This window comes from Cololabis saira, chromosome 12, assembly GCF_033807715.1.
Source record: "Cololabis saira isolate AMF1-May2022 chromosome 12, fColSai1.1, whole genome shotgun sequence".
Classification (NCBI taxonomy): Eukaryota; Metazoa; Chordata; class Actinopteri; order Beloniformes; family Belonidae; genus Cololabis; species Cololabis saira.
Window position 1 is genome coordinate 8,900,092 of NC_084598.1, and position 17,813 is coordinate 8,917,904.

The following is a 17,813-nucleotide window of genomic DNA, read 5'->3' on the forward strand; positions in this document are numbered from 1 at the left end:
ATTGGAAAAGCTTCGGTAAGTTTGACGTGAGCGGGTGCCAGGGATACACAGACCACGGTTCTGCTGCGGTGTCAGGACCGGAGGTTCTGCTGCGGTGTTCGGACCGGAGGTTCTGCTGCGGTGTCAGGACCGGAGGTCGGAGATTACTTTTGTAATACTGTATTTGACTCGGATTGTATGGAAATGTGATTCTTCCCATTTGCGAGTATGAGCTGTGTATGATTGGGTTGACTGTTACATGAATGTGAAACAAATCAATCATTTGTCCTTACTCTGTTTGTGAGCACCGCTGTATTTTTAGAATACAATGGAAGGGTGTGTTCATGAGCCTACTGCCAATTGTATGTCAGTGACATTTTACACAGAAAGGGTTGTATGGAGGAGAAACAAACCCGTTGAACAATCTTTTTAGAAAAGAAGAACTCTGAGTGCATACTAGCCTATTCACACTGAAAATGTGTACATTTGTGATCAGTGTTGCTATCATTTAGGTTAGGAGTTCATCTGAAATGCACCAATTGAGTTTGGTTAGTGTAGTTTGAGGAGAAGTAATTTACACATTTGCACTGATACACAAACCCACATGTAGATGATCTGAAGTTTGTGTTTAATGTTAGTGGGTTTTTGTCTATGTGTAGTTTACGCATGGGAATTTATCCCACAATTTTCTTAAGACTTCTATAAGTCTTCATAGAAGAGCATGCATTTGCATTACAGCATGCAAACAGAAGATTAAGAATCTCCTGAAGACTATATGATTCATCTGGAGACAATTTCCCTGACAATTTTCTGACAATTTTCTGGCATTTCTTTTGATTTGGGGAAAATATAGCTCAACAACAGTTGAGAAGGCATTATTTGATAGAATGCTCCTTTCAGTCCGACGTTTTGTGACAATGACTTATTGTTTATATATATATATAAGTTCACTGAAGACTACTGTTTACATTGCAGGAGAGTTGCTGCACTGACAGTTTTTGTGTGGTGTTACTTTCATTAAACCATAACCCACTTGGGTTGAAATAAGAAAGTTTTGAAATGAGAAATTCTTTAGTCCTTGACTAAGGTAGAAGACAGAATTTAACAGGTTTTGCCCCTTCTAATCTGGTGATGGGAGGGGGGATCTGGGGGATCTGAAGGACATAAAGATATCCGACCCTAGAGGATCATTAAGTCAGACCTGTCGACTTGCCAGGATGCAGAGGTCAACAATGAGTGGGAGGGCGGACAACAGACCCCTACCCTGTAGACATTCGAAACAATGCTCTTGCAAAGAGAGAAAGGCATTTGGCTAAATGAAGGTGCTACTTCAACTAGCCACTGTAACTTCAGAAGGCCTTTGTCTGGAGCGAAGCAAACTGGTGATTCCAAGGAATCTGTTCCCCCTGGTGGCTAAGTTGAGCCATAGGGAGTTTCTATGGCTCAAACAGGAGGGAGTAAGGGTATGTACATGATACAACATGAGGATTAAATACTAAATACCCTTTAAACATTTTTTAGTAGGAGCTTTCCGACATGTTGCAGATACAACATGCAAGGCAATATGAGGCCTAAAAGAGGTCAGTGTCCCGAAAGGACCTATCCATTTGGAGTTATCCATATGGATTTCATTCTTGGAGTGAACTAATGGCCCGTTAAGTTAAGGCTCAGGAAAACCATGGCCTGAATGCCGGCCATTAGTCGAACTGTACATGAGAATGTTCAAAAGTTCTTGTGGGCTGCTGTTTTCTTCCTCTCCCTCTCCTAAGCAGGAACTGCTGAAATGGGCGACCAGATCCTGAGTCGAGTGGTGAAAGGTCATCACCCCGTCAGGACGGGCCCTTTTGCTGTACCAGTTGCAGTGAAAGCTAGCGGAGAAATGTTCCAGGCCTGAGTAGGCGGGAAGTCGGACGGTATCGAAACCTTTGTCCGCTGAAGAACTCAACTGATGCCTATCTCACCAGCCACGGCCTGAAGAAGATGACTAGCCAAACTGACTTGCGACAACAAGCTGGAGAGGAGTCCGAGAGAGATGGAATGAACTTTTTCCACTGAGTCATACTGACATAATGACTGAATTTATGATTCCTTGTCTTTGTACTTTTCTGTGTTTTCATTACCTGTATGTTTACGATGACACTGGAGTGTTTTATTTTGGGTGCTGTGAAGTTATAAAAATGAAAAGAGGAGGGAAAGGTGAGGTTAATCAACTCTTTTGAATTAAGTTGTCATTATGAAACAATCAGAATCAAGTCAGTTTGGAGAGCTGACTGTGTTAGTGTCCAGCTGAGCTGGTTTGGTATACATCATGCATGTTCCTGGGTTCACCACTGGAGTTTATAAATGCTAATTGCCACACACCTGTGATGGCCACATTCACTTGGAGAGCAGGTCAGCTTGAGCAGGGAGGAAAGGGGAGCAGAGAAGCAAGTAAGTTTTAATTTGTCTACCATGCTGTTTTGGTTTGTTTTGCTTGCTTCTAGCATGATTCATGTGAAGTGTTTTTTTTTGTTGTTTTTCTTTCAAGTGCAGTTTGGTTTGGGTACCTGTTGCCAGTCACTGCTTAGATATGGAAAGTTTGCACCCTTGGTAGGCGAAGCGAGGTATGTGTGTAGGTTTTAAAGAAAATGTAAACGTAAATGTATTAAAGTGTTAAATGTGTAAACTTAAGTGTTTTAACATGTGCAAATATTGATAATTTGTTATATTTGTTTTTTAGTTTCACGGTACTCGATGGAGAAATAAAAGAATTGTACCAGTTGAACTCAACGCAGTCTTATTGATGCCAAGGGCTGTAACAGTGAAACTCGACGCTGTATTGGAGCCATCTTCTATCGAGTGTCATCCTCCATCTGCGGCTTCAGCATGCTACAACTACAGTGAAGGACTTTTTGTAGCTGAGGGTAAAGTCACTCACAGAGACACTGAACTGTTTGAGTAAAGGTTGAACATTTCATGCTATCTGCTCGTCTCTATTGTATGAGACAATGGACAGTTAAAGATTTTATAGGACATTACCTTTTATAAATGCTCTGAAGGTGTGGTGTTTCCCTGCATTTGTTTAAACAGAAATTGCTGGTTTTAATAAAATATTAAGGTGCACTGAAGGTCAACATAATAATCATCTTCAATCTTGAAATCAATGGTACTTCAAAGAGGGAATTTATTTATTATTTTTGACTGAATTTCATGCAAGTTTTATTCTATTGTGGCACTGTTAACTTTGATGTGTCTAAAAGGTGTAAATGTCTGATAAGAGTTGTGGTTTAAAGCATTTAAAAATAGTTTAAAACCACTACCTATCAAATTAAGTTCAGACAAACCCTTCAAAGCTGCTTTGCTATAAACAGTTGGTCAAAATTATTAAAAATGTTAGCCGCTCCTGAAGAAATAAAGAATCCCCCCGAAACTCAACAGTTAAGGTCCAGCTCCCGTGAGCGAAAATTAACAGAAAAAGGCCAAGAGTTGCAAATCCAGGAACAAAAGAAAAAGGAAAAAGCGTTCAACAAGGTATATGAGGCCTGGAGACTTGCAGCTAAGGAAATAAGAGCCAAACTAAAGACCTTCTGCTCACCATTGGATCTTGAGGAAATCCAAAGAGACATTAAAGCTAAACATGACAAAGTGTGCCAGCATTATGAGTCAGTCAGACGCAATCTTACAAGTACTCCAGATGTTGTCAAGAAAATGGATGCATGCAGCATTTTATCATCTGAGATTTGTGACCTTGTAAATAAACGAATGGGGAGTGTTGAAGTGACTTTCAATGATTGCCTTGAGAAGGAGAGAGTAAGGATGCAGCTAAATAAAAGGGAATATGGATCTGTTTTTGGGAGAACCAACACGGAAACAGTGGTTTCACAGTCTCTTAAAGGATCTGATGATCAAGTAAGCTCCATCTCCAGGTCCTCCAGCAAACGAGCTGACGCTGAGGCTGAACTTGCAGCCAAAGTGGAACAATCAAAGGCTATTCAAATGCTGCATGCTCAACAAGCAAAGCTGGACAAACTGGAGATTGAATGGAAATTAAAGCAAACAGAGATGCTAACAGAAATCAAACAAAAGGAGGCTGAAATGAAATTAAAGCTGGAGGAGGAAAAATCAAAGTTGCAGCAGCTGCAAGCTGACAGTGAAGTCAAGGTTGCAGAGGCACGTGTGAGAGCATATAACAACTTTGATGCATCTGGAGGAGGTGATGAAGCGAGTGACAAGGTTTCTCTTGACAGCCATAACACTGATTACAAACCTTTGCTAAATCCGGTAGCTACGCCCTTTGTGCCTCGAGATGCAGCACCCCTAAAACCAACTCAGGAAGATGCCAGTGTTGCTCAGGAAGCCATTTTGACTCAAGCAATGGCAAATGCCTTTGCTTTAAGCCGTTTACCGGTCCCAGAGCCATCAATTTTTACAGGTGACCCCTTAAAGTTCATAGATTGGAAAGTATCCTTTAAGGCCCTGATTGATCAGAAGCCCCTCCCAGCAAGTGAGAAAATGCTCTACTTGAAGAGTTATCTAGCAGGAGAGGCGCGCAAGGCTGTGGAAGGTTTCTTTTACCGCAACTCAGAAGATGCATACCGTGGTGCCTGGGCTGTTTTAGAGAACAGGTATGGCAGTTCATTTATTGTCCGAAGAGCCTTTAGGGAGAGACTCATGAACTGGCCAAAGATAGCTAACGACCCAAGAGCACTACGAGAGTTTGCAGATTTTCTTCAAGGCTGTGCTGAAGCTATACCACATGTTAAAGGCCTGTCCATCCTTGATGACTGTGAAGAAAATCACAAACTTCTTAAGAAATTACCTGAGTGGTTGGTGTACAGATGGAGTCGAAGTGTTGTTGAAGAGTTGGATCGATCCGGTGATTATCCAAGCTTCCTAGATTTCACAAAGTTCATGCAAAAGGAAGCCAGAATTGCTTGTAATCCCATCGCCTCCCCTTTCATGATAAATATGAGAACAAGTGATGAGGGGTTATCAAGAAGAGCTAAAACATTCAACACAAGCACTGAAATGAATGGCTCCATCTCGGCAACACCCGAAAGTTTAAAACCAAGGCCATCATGTTTATTCTGCAAAGGTGAAGCACATGGTATTGCTACATGCTCAGCCTTTGCATCAAAATCCATGGAGGAAAAAAGAGCCTTCATTCATGAATATCATTTATGCTTTGGATGCTTGAGAAAGGCGGCACACTTGTAGCACTTGCGGTAGACGTCATCCCACCTGTCTGCATCAAGAAAATGTGAGACCTGCAGAAATGACAAGTAATGACTCTGTTGCCACAGGGGACCACGTAAACAATGACGTCCACACAGTTATGTCCCATGCCTTGACTCAACATGCTTTTGCCACATCCAGTATTGTTCCTGTCTTTGTGTCCTCAATAACAGAACCCCGGAGAGAAGTACTTACCTATGCTCTTCTCGACACACAGAGCGACTCCACGTTTATTCTGGAAAATTTAGTTCTAGAACTGAATGTGAAAACTCAGCCGGTGCAGCTTAAATTAAGCACAATGACAGCTGTTGATACCATCATAGCCAGTAAAACCGCCGGTGGTCTTCAAGTTCGTGGACTTAACTCTGAAGCATATATTCAAATACAGCAGGCTTACACACGGGACTTCATACCAGTAGATAAATCCCACATCCCCATCAAAGCTACAGCACTTCAGTGGCCTCACCTCAGCCATCTGGCCAACAAGTTACCACCACTTCAAGATTGTGAGGTGGGACTCCTTATTGGCTATAACTGCCCATCAGCTTTAGCTCCCCTAGAGGTTATTATGGGTGAAAGAAATGAGCCCTTCGCTCAACGAACTGCTCTCGGCTGGAGCATCATAGGGTCAGCCAACCCTCACATGGATAGACGGGGGAGCCATAGTTTTGTGCATCGTGTTGCAGTTAAAGAACAGCTTGTGCCCACTGTCACAGATGTGTTAAAGTCTCTGGAGTCAGACTTCAATGAAAGGAGCCATGGGGACAAGTATGTGTCTCAAGATGATGTGTCTGCAACTCAAGTCAGTGAACAGGCAGATATTATGGGCCGGCTGAAGAGGTTTTCTTCTTGGACCACACTTCTTAAAGTGGTCGCAAGAATACAGAGGCTTGGTTCAAAGCTAAAGCATGTTGACCTTGTGACTGTAGCAGAACGCAAGAGAGCTGCTGAGGAAGTTTTACATCTACTACAGCAACAAGCCTTCTCTTCTGAGCTAAAGCTTCTTCAAGGAAAGCCTCAGGGATCCAGTTTTCCAAAGTCAAGTCCACTCTTTAGGCTTAACCCCATCCTGGAGGAAGGACTTCTTCGTGTTGGTGGAAGGCTTAAAGGTTCAATCCTCAGTGAAGAACCCCATTATTCTTCCAAAAGACAGCCACATCACCGAGCTGATTTTGTCCCACTTTCACAGCCAAGTATGCCACCAAGGCCGAAATCAAACCTTGATGGAGCTACGGGCAAATGGATTTTGGGCACTAGGTGGGAGCAAAACAGTTTCGAAGTTGATATGCAAATGTGTGCTGTGCCGTAGGCAAAGGAGACCAGTGGAAGAACAAAAAATGTCCAGGCTCCCAAAGGAACGCTGTGAAATCTCAGCTCCATTTACATTCTGTGGGATGTATTGTTTTGGCCCTTTCACTGTAAAGAATGGTCGTAAGGAGATCAAGAGATATGGGCTCATCATCACGTGTTTGTCCTCTCGTGCAGTTCATATTGAAATGCTTGATGATATTGTCATTATCAAGGAGGACACTCTTCCAAGAAATGAGTGGTACTTGGGACGAGTGGTTGAAACTACAGAAGGGTCTGATGGATTGGTTCGTCGGGTCAAGGTTCAAGTTGGTGAGCGCAAGTCGGCAATGAAAAAGGACATTCCCTCAAAACCCTCAATTATTGAACAGCCTATTCAAAAACTAGTACTTTTGCTTGAAGGTGATTAATTTGTTCAGAAAGGTAACTCCTATCAGACATAATGTTGACTGGTTACATGGTGATCCGCATATCAAGTTTGTGGCCAGCTGTGAAATCATACATGAGTAACTTTTGTTGTTTGGTTAAGTTTAATCATGTTATGATTTGGTGGGAGTGTTAGTGGCCAGCTGAGCTGGTTTGGTATACATCATGCATGTTCCTGGGTTCACCACTGGAGTTTATAAATGCTAATTGCCACACACCTGTGATGGCCACATTCACTTGGAGAGCAGGTCAGCTTGAGCAGGGAGGAAAGGGGAGCAGAGAAGCAAGTAAGTTTTAATTTGTCTACCATGCTGTTTTGGTTTGTTTTGCTTGCTTCTAGCATGATTCATGTGAAGTGTTTTTTTTTGTTGTTTTTCTTTCAAGTGCAGTTTGGTTTGGGTACCTGTTGCCAGTCACTGCTTAGATATGGAAAGTTTGCACCCTTGGTAGGCGAAGCGAGGTATGTGTGTAGGTTTTAAAGAAAATGTAAACGTAAATGTATTAAAGTGTTAAATGTGTAAACTTAAGTGTTTTAACATGTGCAAATATTGATAATTTGTTATATTTGTTTTTTAGTTTCACGGTACTCGATGGAGAAATAAAAGAATTGTACCAGTTGAACTCAACGCAGTCTTATTGATGCCAAGGGCTGTAACAGACTGTGTTTTAGACAATTGCTTATCACATGTTACCAGTTATAACAGCCACTCCCTAAACTACTCAGGGGTTTGGGCTGGTACAACTGTCTCATGGTCAGTTGGACAAATCTGTTGGAACACCCTCAACAGAAAGGATGTCTGTTTGCTCTGCAGAACATAGATTAGTTGTTATTCACCTGAAATGTCCTGTTTATCTGTTTGTTACCTCCCATTGTCCATCCACTGTCTACCATTGGTTGTCTTAACATAGCCGACGCCTGTCAGTTTTACCAATAAATACTTCTTGCAAAAAGGGAGCCGGCAAGCATTTCGTCGAGAGCCACAGAGAGAGAGCCATGTTGCTCGACAGGGCTCCGACTTTGCTTCACTTCTGCGCAGAAGGCCTTAAAAATCATTCCACAGTCTCTGTGTCTTTCCTACGTTATTAATTTATGTTGTGATGATTTAGGAACCTAACAGTTTTCAATTATTTTTATTATTTCTTGTTCCTCAAAGATAAGTTTAGATTAATTTAAAGTTGTGCCTTCAAATTTGTCAAGCAGAAATAAAAAAAGCACATCTTGTTCAATTAAATGTTATGCAATATAGAAATTTGGCTTGGCCCACCCAGCACTCCAGGGAGTCAGGAGTCCCCACTTCTGGAATTTACCGACAGGATGAACAACTTGGTGAATATTGGATTACAACTAAAGCCGGAGATATACTCTACGCACGTAACCTGCGTAGCCTGCGTAGCCTGCTTTGTGTCTGTTCATGCTCCACTGCGACGTCGCGTACCACCCGAGTAGAGCCTGTCATACCGATGGTGACCGATAGGGGGCAGTAAGCAGAGCAACAGTTGGAAAAGCTACTTATATTAAGTAGCAGAAGTAGTAGCAGCAGCAGCGGTAGCAGATTAGAAAAACGAACACTTTTACAGGACAATATTGGATGATGTAGGAGATTATAACATCGTGTGAATGTGTATGAGTGTGTATGAATGTTTGTGGTGGTCGGAGGGGCCGTTTGGCGCGATATGGCAGCCACGCTCCCGTCAGTCTGCAGGGCAGCTGCGGCTACAGACGGAGCTACCACCGGGGAGGATGTGTGTAAATGAATAATGATCTCTGTAAAGCTCTGGGTGCCTAGAAGGAAGCTAAAGAAAACCATAACATTATTATTATTATTATTACTCTTTTTTTAATGTGTATTACTTATTTATATTACTGTTTTACCCCCTTCCCTGTGTGTGTGTGTGTGTACTTCTGCTACGTGAGTTTCCCCGTTGAGGGAGTAATAATAAAGGACTATTTTATCTTATCTTATTATTATTGCTTATTATCAAAAGTGGATAGTCTTTCCAGACTAATTTATCCAGCATTCTCCTCACCCATCTCAACAAGAATGACGAAACAATAAATCCAGTTAATTTTAGGTTCATATGGAGAAGTAGATGTCAATATATAAGAAAGATTAACATGGTCAAAAAATGTATTGTTCCTAATATGATTCCAAGTCATTCAATAGTATTTTTATTGAAAAACAGAGTATTTAAAATAAAATAAGTCCCGTCAATTGACTCCTGGCTCCCGGCTCCGCTTCCTCCCGGCTCCGGGAGGCACCGAGGCTCGGCGCGTACCTCCGCCGGGGCTCGGTCGCCGGGGCTCGGTCGCCGGGGCTCGGTCGCCGGGGCTCGGCGGCCGGGGCTCGCCATCCGCGGTACTCCCGGGGACTCTAGTCCCGCAGCACCAGTGAGTATTTTGACCGGAGAGATTATAAAATACCGGACTTCGGCATATTTTACCGGACAACGGAAACCCTGGGGGGAAGTTAAATATTGCATAAATATATGCACGGGGAACTTTCTCCAGGGGAGAGCAGCATAATCGTGCCAGCCGGGATCAGACCGGGAACAGCGATACTAGCAGACAGAGCGAGAACTGCAGGTCGCGTACGCGTTCAGTGTCTTTTTGAGAACGTGCACGTCGACGCGTCAAATGTACGCAGGATACGCAGGATACGCGAGACGTGACGTCACGCGTATCCTGCGTCTCGCGTACGCGTTCTGAACTGCAAGTATAAACGCGGCTTAACACCACGCCAAAATCCTTTGTTTAACTCCCCACATCACCCAACCCCTCCCAAACCACCACCCCGGAAACAGCAGTCAACCAAAAGTCACCGCCCCCCCCACCTCCTCTGAACTACCATATCAGTGATGTCTGATATGGGCCGGGTCCAGGTTGTGATGTCAATATTAACATTGTTCTGTCCCAGGAAAAGTCTGGGCCCCATGGAGTTAAATCAGCTTTCTCTATCCCTGTGATGATAGGTAACAGAAAACGTATCAAACTGGTGAGAAATGAAAAAAGTTCCGTTAAATCTGCTAATCTGTTGAGTATAGCATGTCATCCTCGAATCTCACAAGTGTCTCCTGTTAAGGATTTACATTTAGCCCTTTTAAATATCAGGTCTCTGGTTGGCAAATCTTTCTTAATCAATGATTTTATTAACGAGCACAACTTTGATTTTATGTTTTTAACTGAAACTTGGTTAAGTCAGGATAATAGTGCAGCAGTTCTCATTGAGTCAACGCCGCAGAATTTTAGTTTCTTTAGTGAAGCAAGAATACATAGGAGAGGAGGCGGAGTTGCCACTCTGTTCAAGGACAGCCTCCAATGTAAGAAAATGTCTTATGGTCAATTTGATTCCTTTGAATATGTTGCCATTCAGTTAAAATCCCCCTGTCGAGCAATCTTAGTGACCATCTACAGACCACCCAAATATGATGCAAGGTTTTTTGATGAGTTTGCCAAACTACTATCAATTATGTGCATGGATTTTGACTGTGTTGTTTTAGTGGGTGATTTTAACAGTCATGTTGATAATCCCAAAGATGGATGTGCTAAGGAACTTTTAAATATTCTGGATAATTTTGGGCTTTCCCAGCATGTCAAAGATTCAACGCATAACCGAGGACATGTTTTAGATTTCATTATTTCCAAGGGTCTTAATATCTCAGAGGTTGTGGTGAACGATGTTGCTCTATCTGATCACTACTGTGTTTTGTTTAAAATGACCACTGTTGCCAATCCTATGAAAGGTGAAGCAGAGGTAATCAGAAAGCGTTATATAAATGATAACACCTGTGCATTATTCACCCAGGGTTTTACACCATCAACAACCCTGTCCTCAGTTCTAGTTGATGACCTTGTTAACAGTTTCAGTTCCAATGTTATGACTGTTATTGATTCTATCGCCCCAATTAAGACCAAAGTTCTGTCCGGGAGGAAAAAGTCACCCTGGAGAAACGCCACACTGGTTAAAGCACAGAGAAGGATATGAAGACAAGCAGAACGCAAGTGGCGCAAAAACAAACTTCAGGTATATTACAACATTTATAAAGAGAGTCTTCGCAACTATAACCAGAAACTGAAGAATGCAAGGCAATCATATTTTTCAGAGATTATCAATAAAAACAGTAATAATACTCGTGCATTGTTTTCTGTGGTAGAAAGACTGACAAACCCTGCAGCCTCAATCCCACTTGAACTGATATCAAAAAAGACCTGTAATGACTTTGCTGACTTTTTCACAAACTAAATATTACAGATAAGACAAACAATGTGCTCCACCTCAGGAATGATAACACTCTGGCCTTCCTATCTTGTAGTAAAGCTTGGACAGTTCAGCATATTAGATAATACAACCCTAACAGAAACAGTTTCAAAATTGAAGCCCACAACATGCTGTCTTGATATTCTGCCTTCAAACTTTTTTAAAACAGTTTTTAACTGCATAGCGCCGGATGTATTGCAGATAATAAATTCTTCTCTTCAAACAGGCCAGTTTCCCCAGGCCTTGAAAACTGCAGTAATAAAACCTCTTCTAAAAAAATCAACAACACTTAGTAACTATAGGCCAATATCAAATCTGCCATTTTTGGGGAAAATCATTGAAAAGGTGGTCTTCCAGCAAATCCATGCTTTTATGATGCAAAACAACCTCTTTAATGTATTTCAGTCTGGATTTCGGCCACACCACAGCACTGAGACTGTACTCATCAAAGTCCTAAATGATATTCATCTGAAATGATGCAGGCAAATCCTCTGTTCTGGTATTATTGGATCTGAGTGCTGCATTCGACACAGTTGATCATAACATTCTTCTCAGCAGATTGGAAAAGTGGGTGGGACTTACCGGCACTGTGCTTCAATGGTTTAAATCTTAATTGCATGATAGGGCCTTTTTTGTGTCAATAGGAAACCATGAGTCTGAGAGAACCAAGATCACATGTGGGGTTCCTCAAGGGTCCATTCTCGGACTGCTTCTATTCAACATCTATATGCTACCCCTAGCTCAAATTATGGAACACCACAACATTTCCTACCATACTTATGCGGATGACACACAGCTTTATATTTCAGTGTCACCACATGACTACAGTCCCCTGATCTCATTGAGTAACTGTATTCACCAAATCAATGAGTGGATGTGCCAGAATTTTCTCCAGCTAAATGCAGAAAAGACAGAGGTGATAATTTTTGGCCCTAAAAATGAAAGGGAAAAGATCAGCGCTCACCTTGGCTCCATGTCATTGACAACTATGAATCATGCCAGAAATCTTGGTGTAATTATTGACTCAGACCTGAACTTCAACAGCCATCTAAAGTTTATCACCAAATCTGCCTATTACCACCTAAAAAACATTGCTAGAATTAAGGGGATTCTGTCTAAACAAGACATGGAAAAACTTATTCATGCATTCATTTTCAGTAGGTTGGATTATTGCAATGGCATCTTTACAGGCCTTAACAAGAAATCTATCCGGCAGCTGCAGCTGATTCAGAATGCTGCCGCCAGAGTCCTTACAAACACCAGGAAAGTGGACCACATTACACCGGTCATGAAATCACTACACTGGCTTCCAGTGAGTCAAAGGATAGAGTTTAAAATCTTACTGCTGGTTTACAAAGACCTGAATGGTCTTGGACCAAAATACATGCTGGATCTGTTAGTTCCTATCACGCTCCCAGACCCCTTAGGTCTTCTGGATCTGGTTTGTTGTGTGTCCCAAGAACCACAACCAAGCAAGGAGAGGCAGCGTTCAGTTATTCTGCTCCTCACCGGTGGAACAAACTTCCTGTAGACCTGAGGTCTGCTCCAACTGTCAGCTCCTTTAAATCAGGGTTAAAAACATTACTGTTTACTGAAGTGTACTCTTAAATTAAACCTGCTGTACTCTACTGCCCTTATTTTTTAACAGTTTGTGCTTTTTATTATTTTACTTCTTTTCTTATTCTTACCTATTTGTTATTATGTCTTGCCGCTTTTAATGTCAATGTAAAGCACTTTGAATTACCTTGTGTTGAATTGTGCTATATAAATAAATTTGCCTTGCCTTGCCTTGGCTACATGGTTAAAAAAAAAGGGAGGAAAAAGATGAATCTAAGGATATTATAAGCACCAAAGTCCTAAATGATGATGAAAAAAAAAGAGGAAGTAGTTTTTGTTTGAGTCTCCTGCTTTTGTCTCTCACTGTGTCTCTCCGGGCGCAGTAATACACAGCTGTGTCCTCAGTCCTCAGACTGTTCATCTGGAGATAAACTTTACTGCTGGAGTCATCTCTGGAGATGGTGAATCGATCCTTCACGGACTGAGAGTAATAGAAATGAGAACTTTGAGTGTGTACAAAAGCAATCCACTCCAGTCCTTTTCCAGGAGCCTGTCTGATCCAGTTCATGGGATAACTGCTGAATGTGAATCCAGAGGCTGTACAGGTCAGTCTGTGGGAGTCTCCAGGTCTTTTAACCACTGGTTCAGACTCTATCAGAGTCTGGCCATCAACACCTGTCAAGACTAAAAAGAAATACATCTCATTCATTACTTTGTTACAACAAATAAAACATTTTAACATCAAGATCACTGACAGTCTTCACCTGCCCAGCAGATAGTTACAAGCAGCAGTCCTGTCCTGTAATCCATCATGTTAAACTGCAGCTTCACTGTTATCTGTCCTCTTACAGTCACTTAAGTAGAGGAAGAGGTCTGAGATTTACATCGACTCCTCCTCACATCAAGGATGCAGCTTCATCAGACTTGAACTGTTATGGAAATTAACTCATTTTAATGTGCTATTAAAATCAGCACTGATGCAAAGAGGAAACTATTTCCCCTATTTAATTATTACATCTAAATGTATTCATATTTCTATCAGGTAAAAACATAAAGTTAATTTGGATGAAGCTTCATTGTTAGTGATACTTCTACATGGAGGAACATAGAGTTAGAGAAACTAAAAGGACCTGATACAATTACAGCATTTGATGGATTAAAATAGTTTCACATTTTAATTAATTACATTACAAATATAGCTGAACAGATATTTCACAGTGTTACAACCATAAGATTTTGAGTCTGTTCTTTAATATAATCAACATTTTTCTTCCCGTTTTGGACACATGGATGAAGATACAATATTTCTGAGTGACAATTTCTGGTCAGCAGACATTTTTTGTTCCATGTGATCAAGATTTTAACAAAGTAAACTAAAGGTTAAAACTGTTCAAAATGTTTTGAGAGTATTTGAAAAAAATCCCAACTGAAATGAGGTCAAAATTGAACCGTTTCGTCTCCTCAGAACAGACTGCAGACGTCTACTGCTCAGTTCAACAGCATGTTGAGGTGCGAGGGCTCCTCCTCTGGTGGATTCATGTGTTCAGGCTCTGAGGTTTTTGTTCAGGCCTGCTGATGTTTGTGTCACTGTGACTGTCTGGCACAGAAATACACAGCAGAGTCTTCAGGCTCATTCAGAGTCACTGTTTTACTGGAAGTGTCCAAGTCAATACTGAACTTGGTTTTCAGTGAATCTTTGTAGTTAGAGTCCCCAGTAAATTTCACCCCGATCCATTCCAGTCCTTTCCCTGCTGGTTGTCTGATCCAAGCTGTGTAGTAGCCACTGAGAGAATAAGAGACCTGACAGCTGATGGTCAGACGATGACCTGGCTGCACAGTCACAGAGACCGGCTGAGTCAGCTGTTCACACTTCACACCTGTGGAGGAAAACATATCGATTATTGAACAGTGATCAGAGTTGTATGATGATAATGTCAGTGTTTGTGTCTCAGTGAGACTCACAGCATCCAGCAACCAGCAGCAGCAGAGCTACAGAGAACATGTTGGCATTGAAGGTGTTTTGATGGGAACTTCCCTTTTTGTGCTGTTGTCGGCTTTTGATGAACTCTGTCTGCTTTATTTTGCATAAAACACCACCTGTTTTGTATTTTTTAAATAAATGAACTAGCATGTCATTGGTTTTAACTCTTGTGTTGTGGAATACATTTGCAAATATAACACAGACCTATGAAACTGATGAAAATTAGATGGAAAACATTTGAATGTGTCCAAGCTGTATATATTAATTTTATATGTATTTCTTTAATATGTTGGGATTTGGTGACTCATCTCATCCTAATCCTTTATTAGATATTCTTATTAAAGTACATGTACTAAACACTTCATACCTGGTGTTGGTGGTGGGTCTGTAAATCAGTTTAATTTAGTGTTAACATCTAAAAGCTATACTCAAGTAAAACTTAAGCATCTTCATGAAAAAGTCACTTAGCTATTGTAATTAAGATAAAATTTGTAAGTACGTAAATGAATAAGATGGAATGTTTATCACAAATATGTCCTGTACAAAATAAAACTATCAATAAATAAATACTATTGAAATCGGACTGTTTTTATCGTATCACATCACTTTTATTGTCATTCAGGGAGATTTCCTCAGAGATGCACTGCAGAACCAAATGACGATGCAGAGTCAGCAATAAAAACATACAGAATTAAACTACCTGAGATGAAATAAGTATAAAATACTGGCTGCGATAGTACAGTGAATAAGATAGATAAGTGTAGAACCAAGAAAACAAATAAGCACAATTTTTTTCAGTAGAGCGCGTTCGTCACATACACATTTCAGTCAATGTCTGGAAATCAACTTTCTCCACATTTTAATCTAGTTTCCTCAATGTTGTGACATTTTTTTAAATAATCACACCAAATGGGTTTGGCAGAAAACACATAAAGAGTTAAAGTGACTTAAAACCACGATCCACATGTGTTCAGAAGTAAACTGTTAGTGAAGTTTTTGTGTTTGTGAATAAAATTCAGTAAATAACAGATTACAGTAAAGGTAGAGGTCTTAAAAATTAAATCAAGTAAAGTTATTGTTCATTATTGTTTTTCTTTTGTTTTTTAACCTAGACCCTGGTGACATTGAGGGAAAAAGGAGATTTGCATAAATATTTCAAACTTGAGTTTTGCATAAATTATTTTCTGGAAAAAGGAAAACAGGAAAACTCTCAGAGCAGACAGACAACAACCAGCAGGCAAAGGAGTTTTTTATCCTGAAGTTGGAGATGTTTCTCCTGATGCTTTTCACAAAACACAAAATGACTCAACAGGACAGAAGTTTACTGACTGGAGATTTACATCAGAATACCATGAAGGAAGAGGCTTCTGTTATAGTTTAATGGATAAAAGGTATAGTTATAATGGATATATATATTTTTTAACTTTTACTTCCATATGTGTTTTAAACATCACTTGAGAGCAAATGTGACTTTTTTCCCCAAAATTTTACATTTACAGAAGTCATTTAACAAGATCTGCCTGACAGACACTAAGGGCCTGATTTACTAAAGGTTTGCATGCGTAAAAACGTGTGCAAACTTTACATCACCTGCAAACCAATGTGCAAGCTGATCTACTAACTGCGTGCAAAGAGGACTGCGCCTCTCGAATGAGCAAAATAGCACACGCTATCCATTTAGTACTTTTGCCCTGATGAATAATCAATATGGGGCGTACCCGCCAGAAAGTGCTAAATACTGGGAGGGGAAAATGCAAATAGGTTCATTTACCACGCGCAATGAGATTTACCAAGCCTGAGAGTAATTGCGTGGGATTGTGATTGCGTCTGTATTTAATACGTTCGAAAAGAAGGTGCTAATCTGCCCAGCATTATGCACCGATGGCTGCTTGTGCGCAACGGAAGATAAGCCATCTTCAAGGGCTGTAGACTGTTTTTTTTTTTTGTTCTTGCAGCAACTCTCTGTCAATGTCCTCATAAACTGGCCGCTTTTGAGGCTCTGCAGGGATGCTTGTTGGTGCCTGATTTGAGGACTGGGGTGGGGATGGCTCAACTTGTGGTGAGGATTCTCCACATGCAAAAGGAGAAATATTTTATTTGAATGTTAAATCGAGTATTATTCAGCAAAAGGTTGCCGCAGGAGGCACATTCATTTTTTTATTTGTGATAATAAATAAATCACGTGTTTTCATGGAGAAAAAAGTGTTTCTTATTGTGCGCCTGTTCTGCAGTTGGCTCTAGCGTGTCATACCCCGGTATCCCAGTTATCTGCTCCTCGCAGAAGGTGAGCTGCACCTGCTGCTCAATGCTGGTTAGAGGCATCTCTTCCGCAGGCCCTCCACCTGTCTTGTTTGCCGAAGTTTTATTAAAGGCCACTTTTTCTTTAGTTCTTCGCCTTATATCTTGCCACCTTCTTTTAACCTCATCTGCCGTTCTTTTTGTCTTACCAACTGCATTTATTCTAAGAGATTTTCTCCCATATTGCGTTTCTTTTGGTAATGTTTAAATTTCTTTGCTGTAGTTCATGAATGTGTTTATTTGCCTCTTCCACTAATATCTCTAACTCCAACTCGTCAAATTTCATTTTGCGCTTGCGACTATATCCTGCTTTCCATCCAGACTCTCCATGGCGCAAACAAGTAAGACAAATAGACACGCAACACCTCATTTAAATACTGCGGTTTGCGCCTGTTATCAATTGCGCAAACATTCTTATTTTATTTATTTATTTATTTATTTATTTATTTATATAGCACCAACTCATGCAGTGTAAATGCAACTCATGGTGCTTTACATACAAAATAAAATAACAATCAAAAGTACAATTTAAAATATCCCATACGACCCCACCCCCCAACCCCCCACGCATACACACACCCTCACTCACACTCATACACATACACATGTGCATACACTCACACGCCCACACACACACACACACACAGTAAGTGGACTGGTGACATGGCTTAGCACTAACGATCCAGGTGAGGAAAACACTACCTATGGGTGGCCGTCCACACCGAGAGGCTCCACCGGCCATGACCACAAGGAGCATCGCCACAGAGACCCCCCCAACCCGGACAGACCAGGGC

At 41.1% G+C, this 17,813-nt stretch overlaps 1 protein-coding gene across 1 annotated transcript in view; it reads right to left on the reverse strand.

Annotated features, from left to right (window-relative positions):
* Positions 1-14,742, reverse strand: part of LOC133456787 (immunoglobulin mu heavy chain-like) — a 53,361-nt gene extending 38,619 nt beyond the window's left edge. The window contains exons 1-2 of the mRNA XM_061735380.1: positions 14,703-14,742; positions 13,105-13,424 (exon numbers count right to left, since the gene is read on the reverse strand). Of these exons, the coding sequence (XP_061591364.1) occupies positions 13,105-13,424; positions 14,703-14,742 (360 nt within the window). The remainder of the gene's footprint in view (positions 1-13,104; positions 13,425-14,702) is intronic.
* Between the last annotated feature and the right edge of the window lie 3,071 nt (positions 14,743-17,813).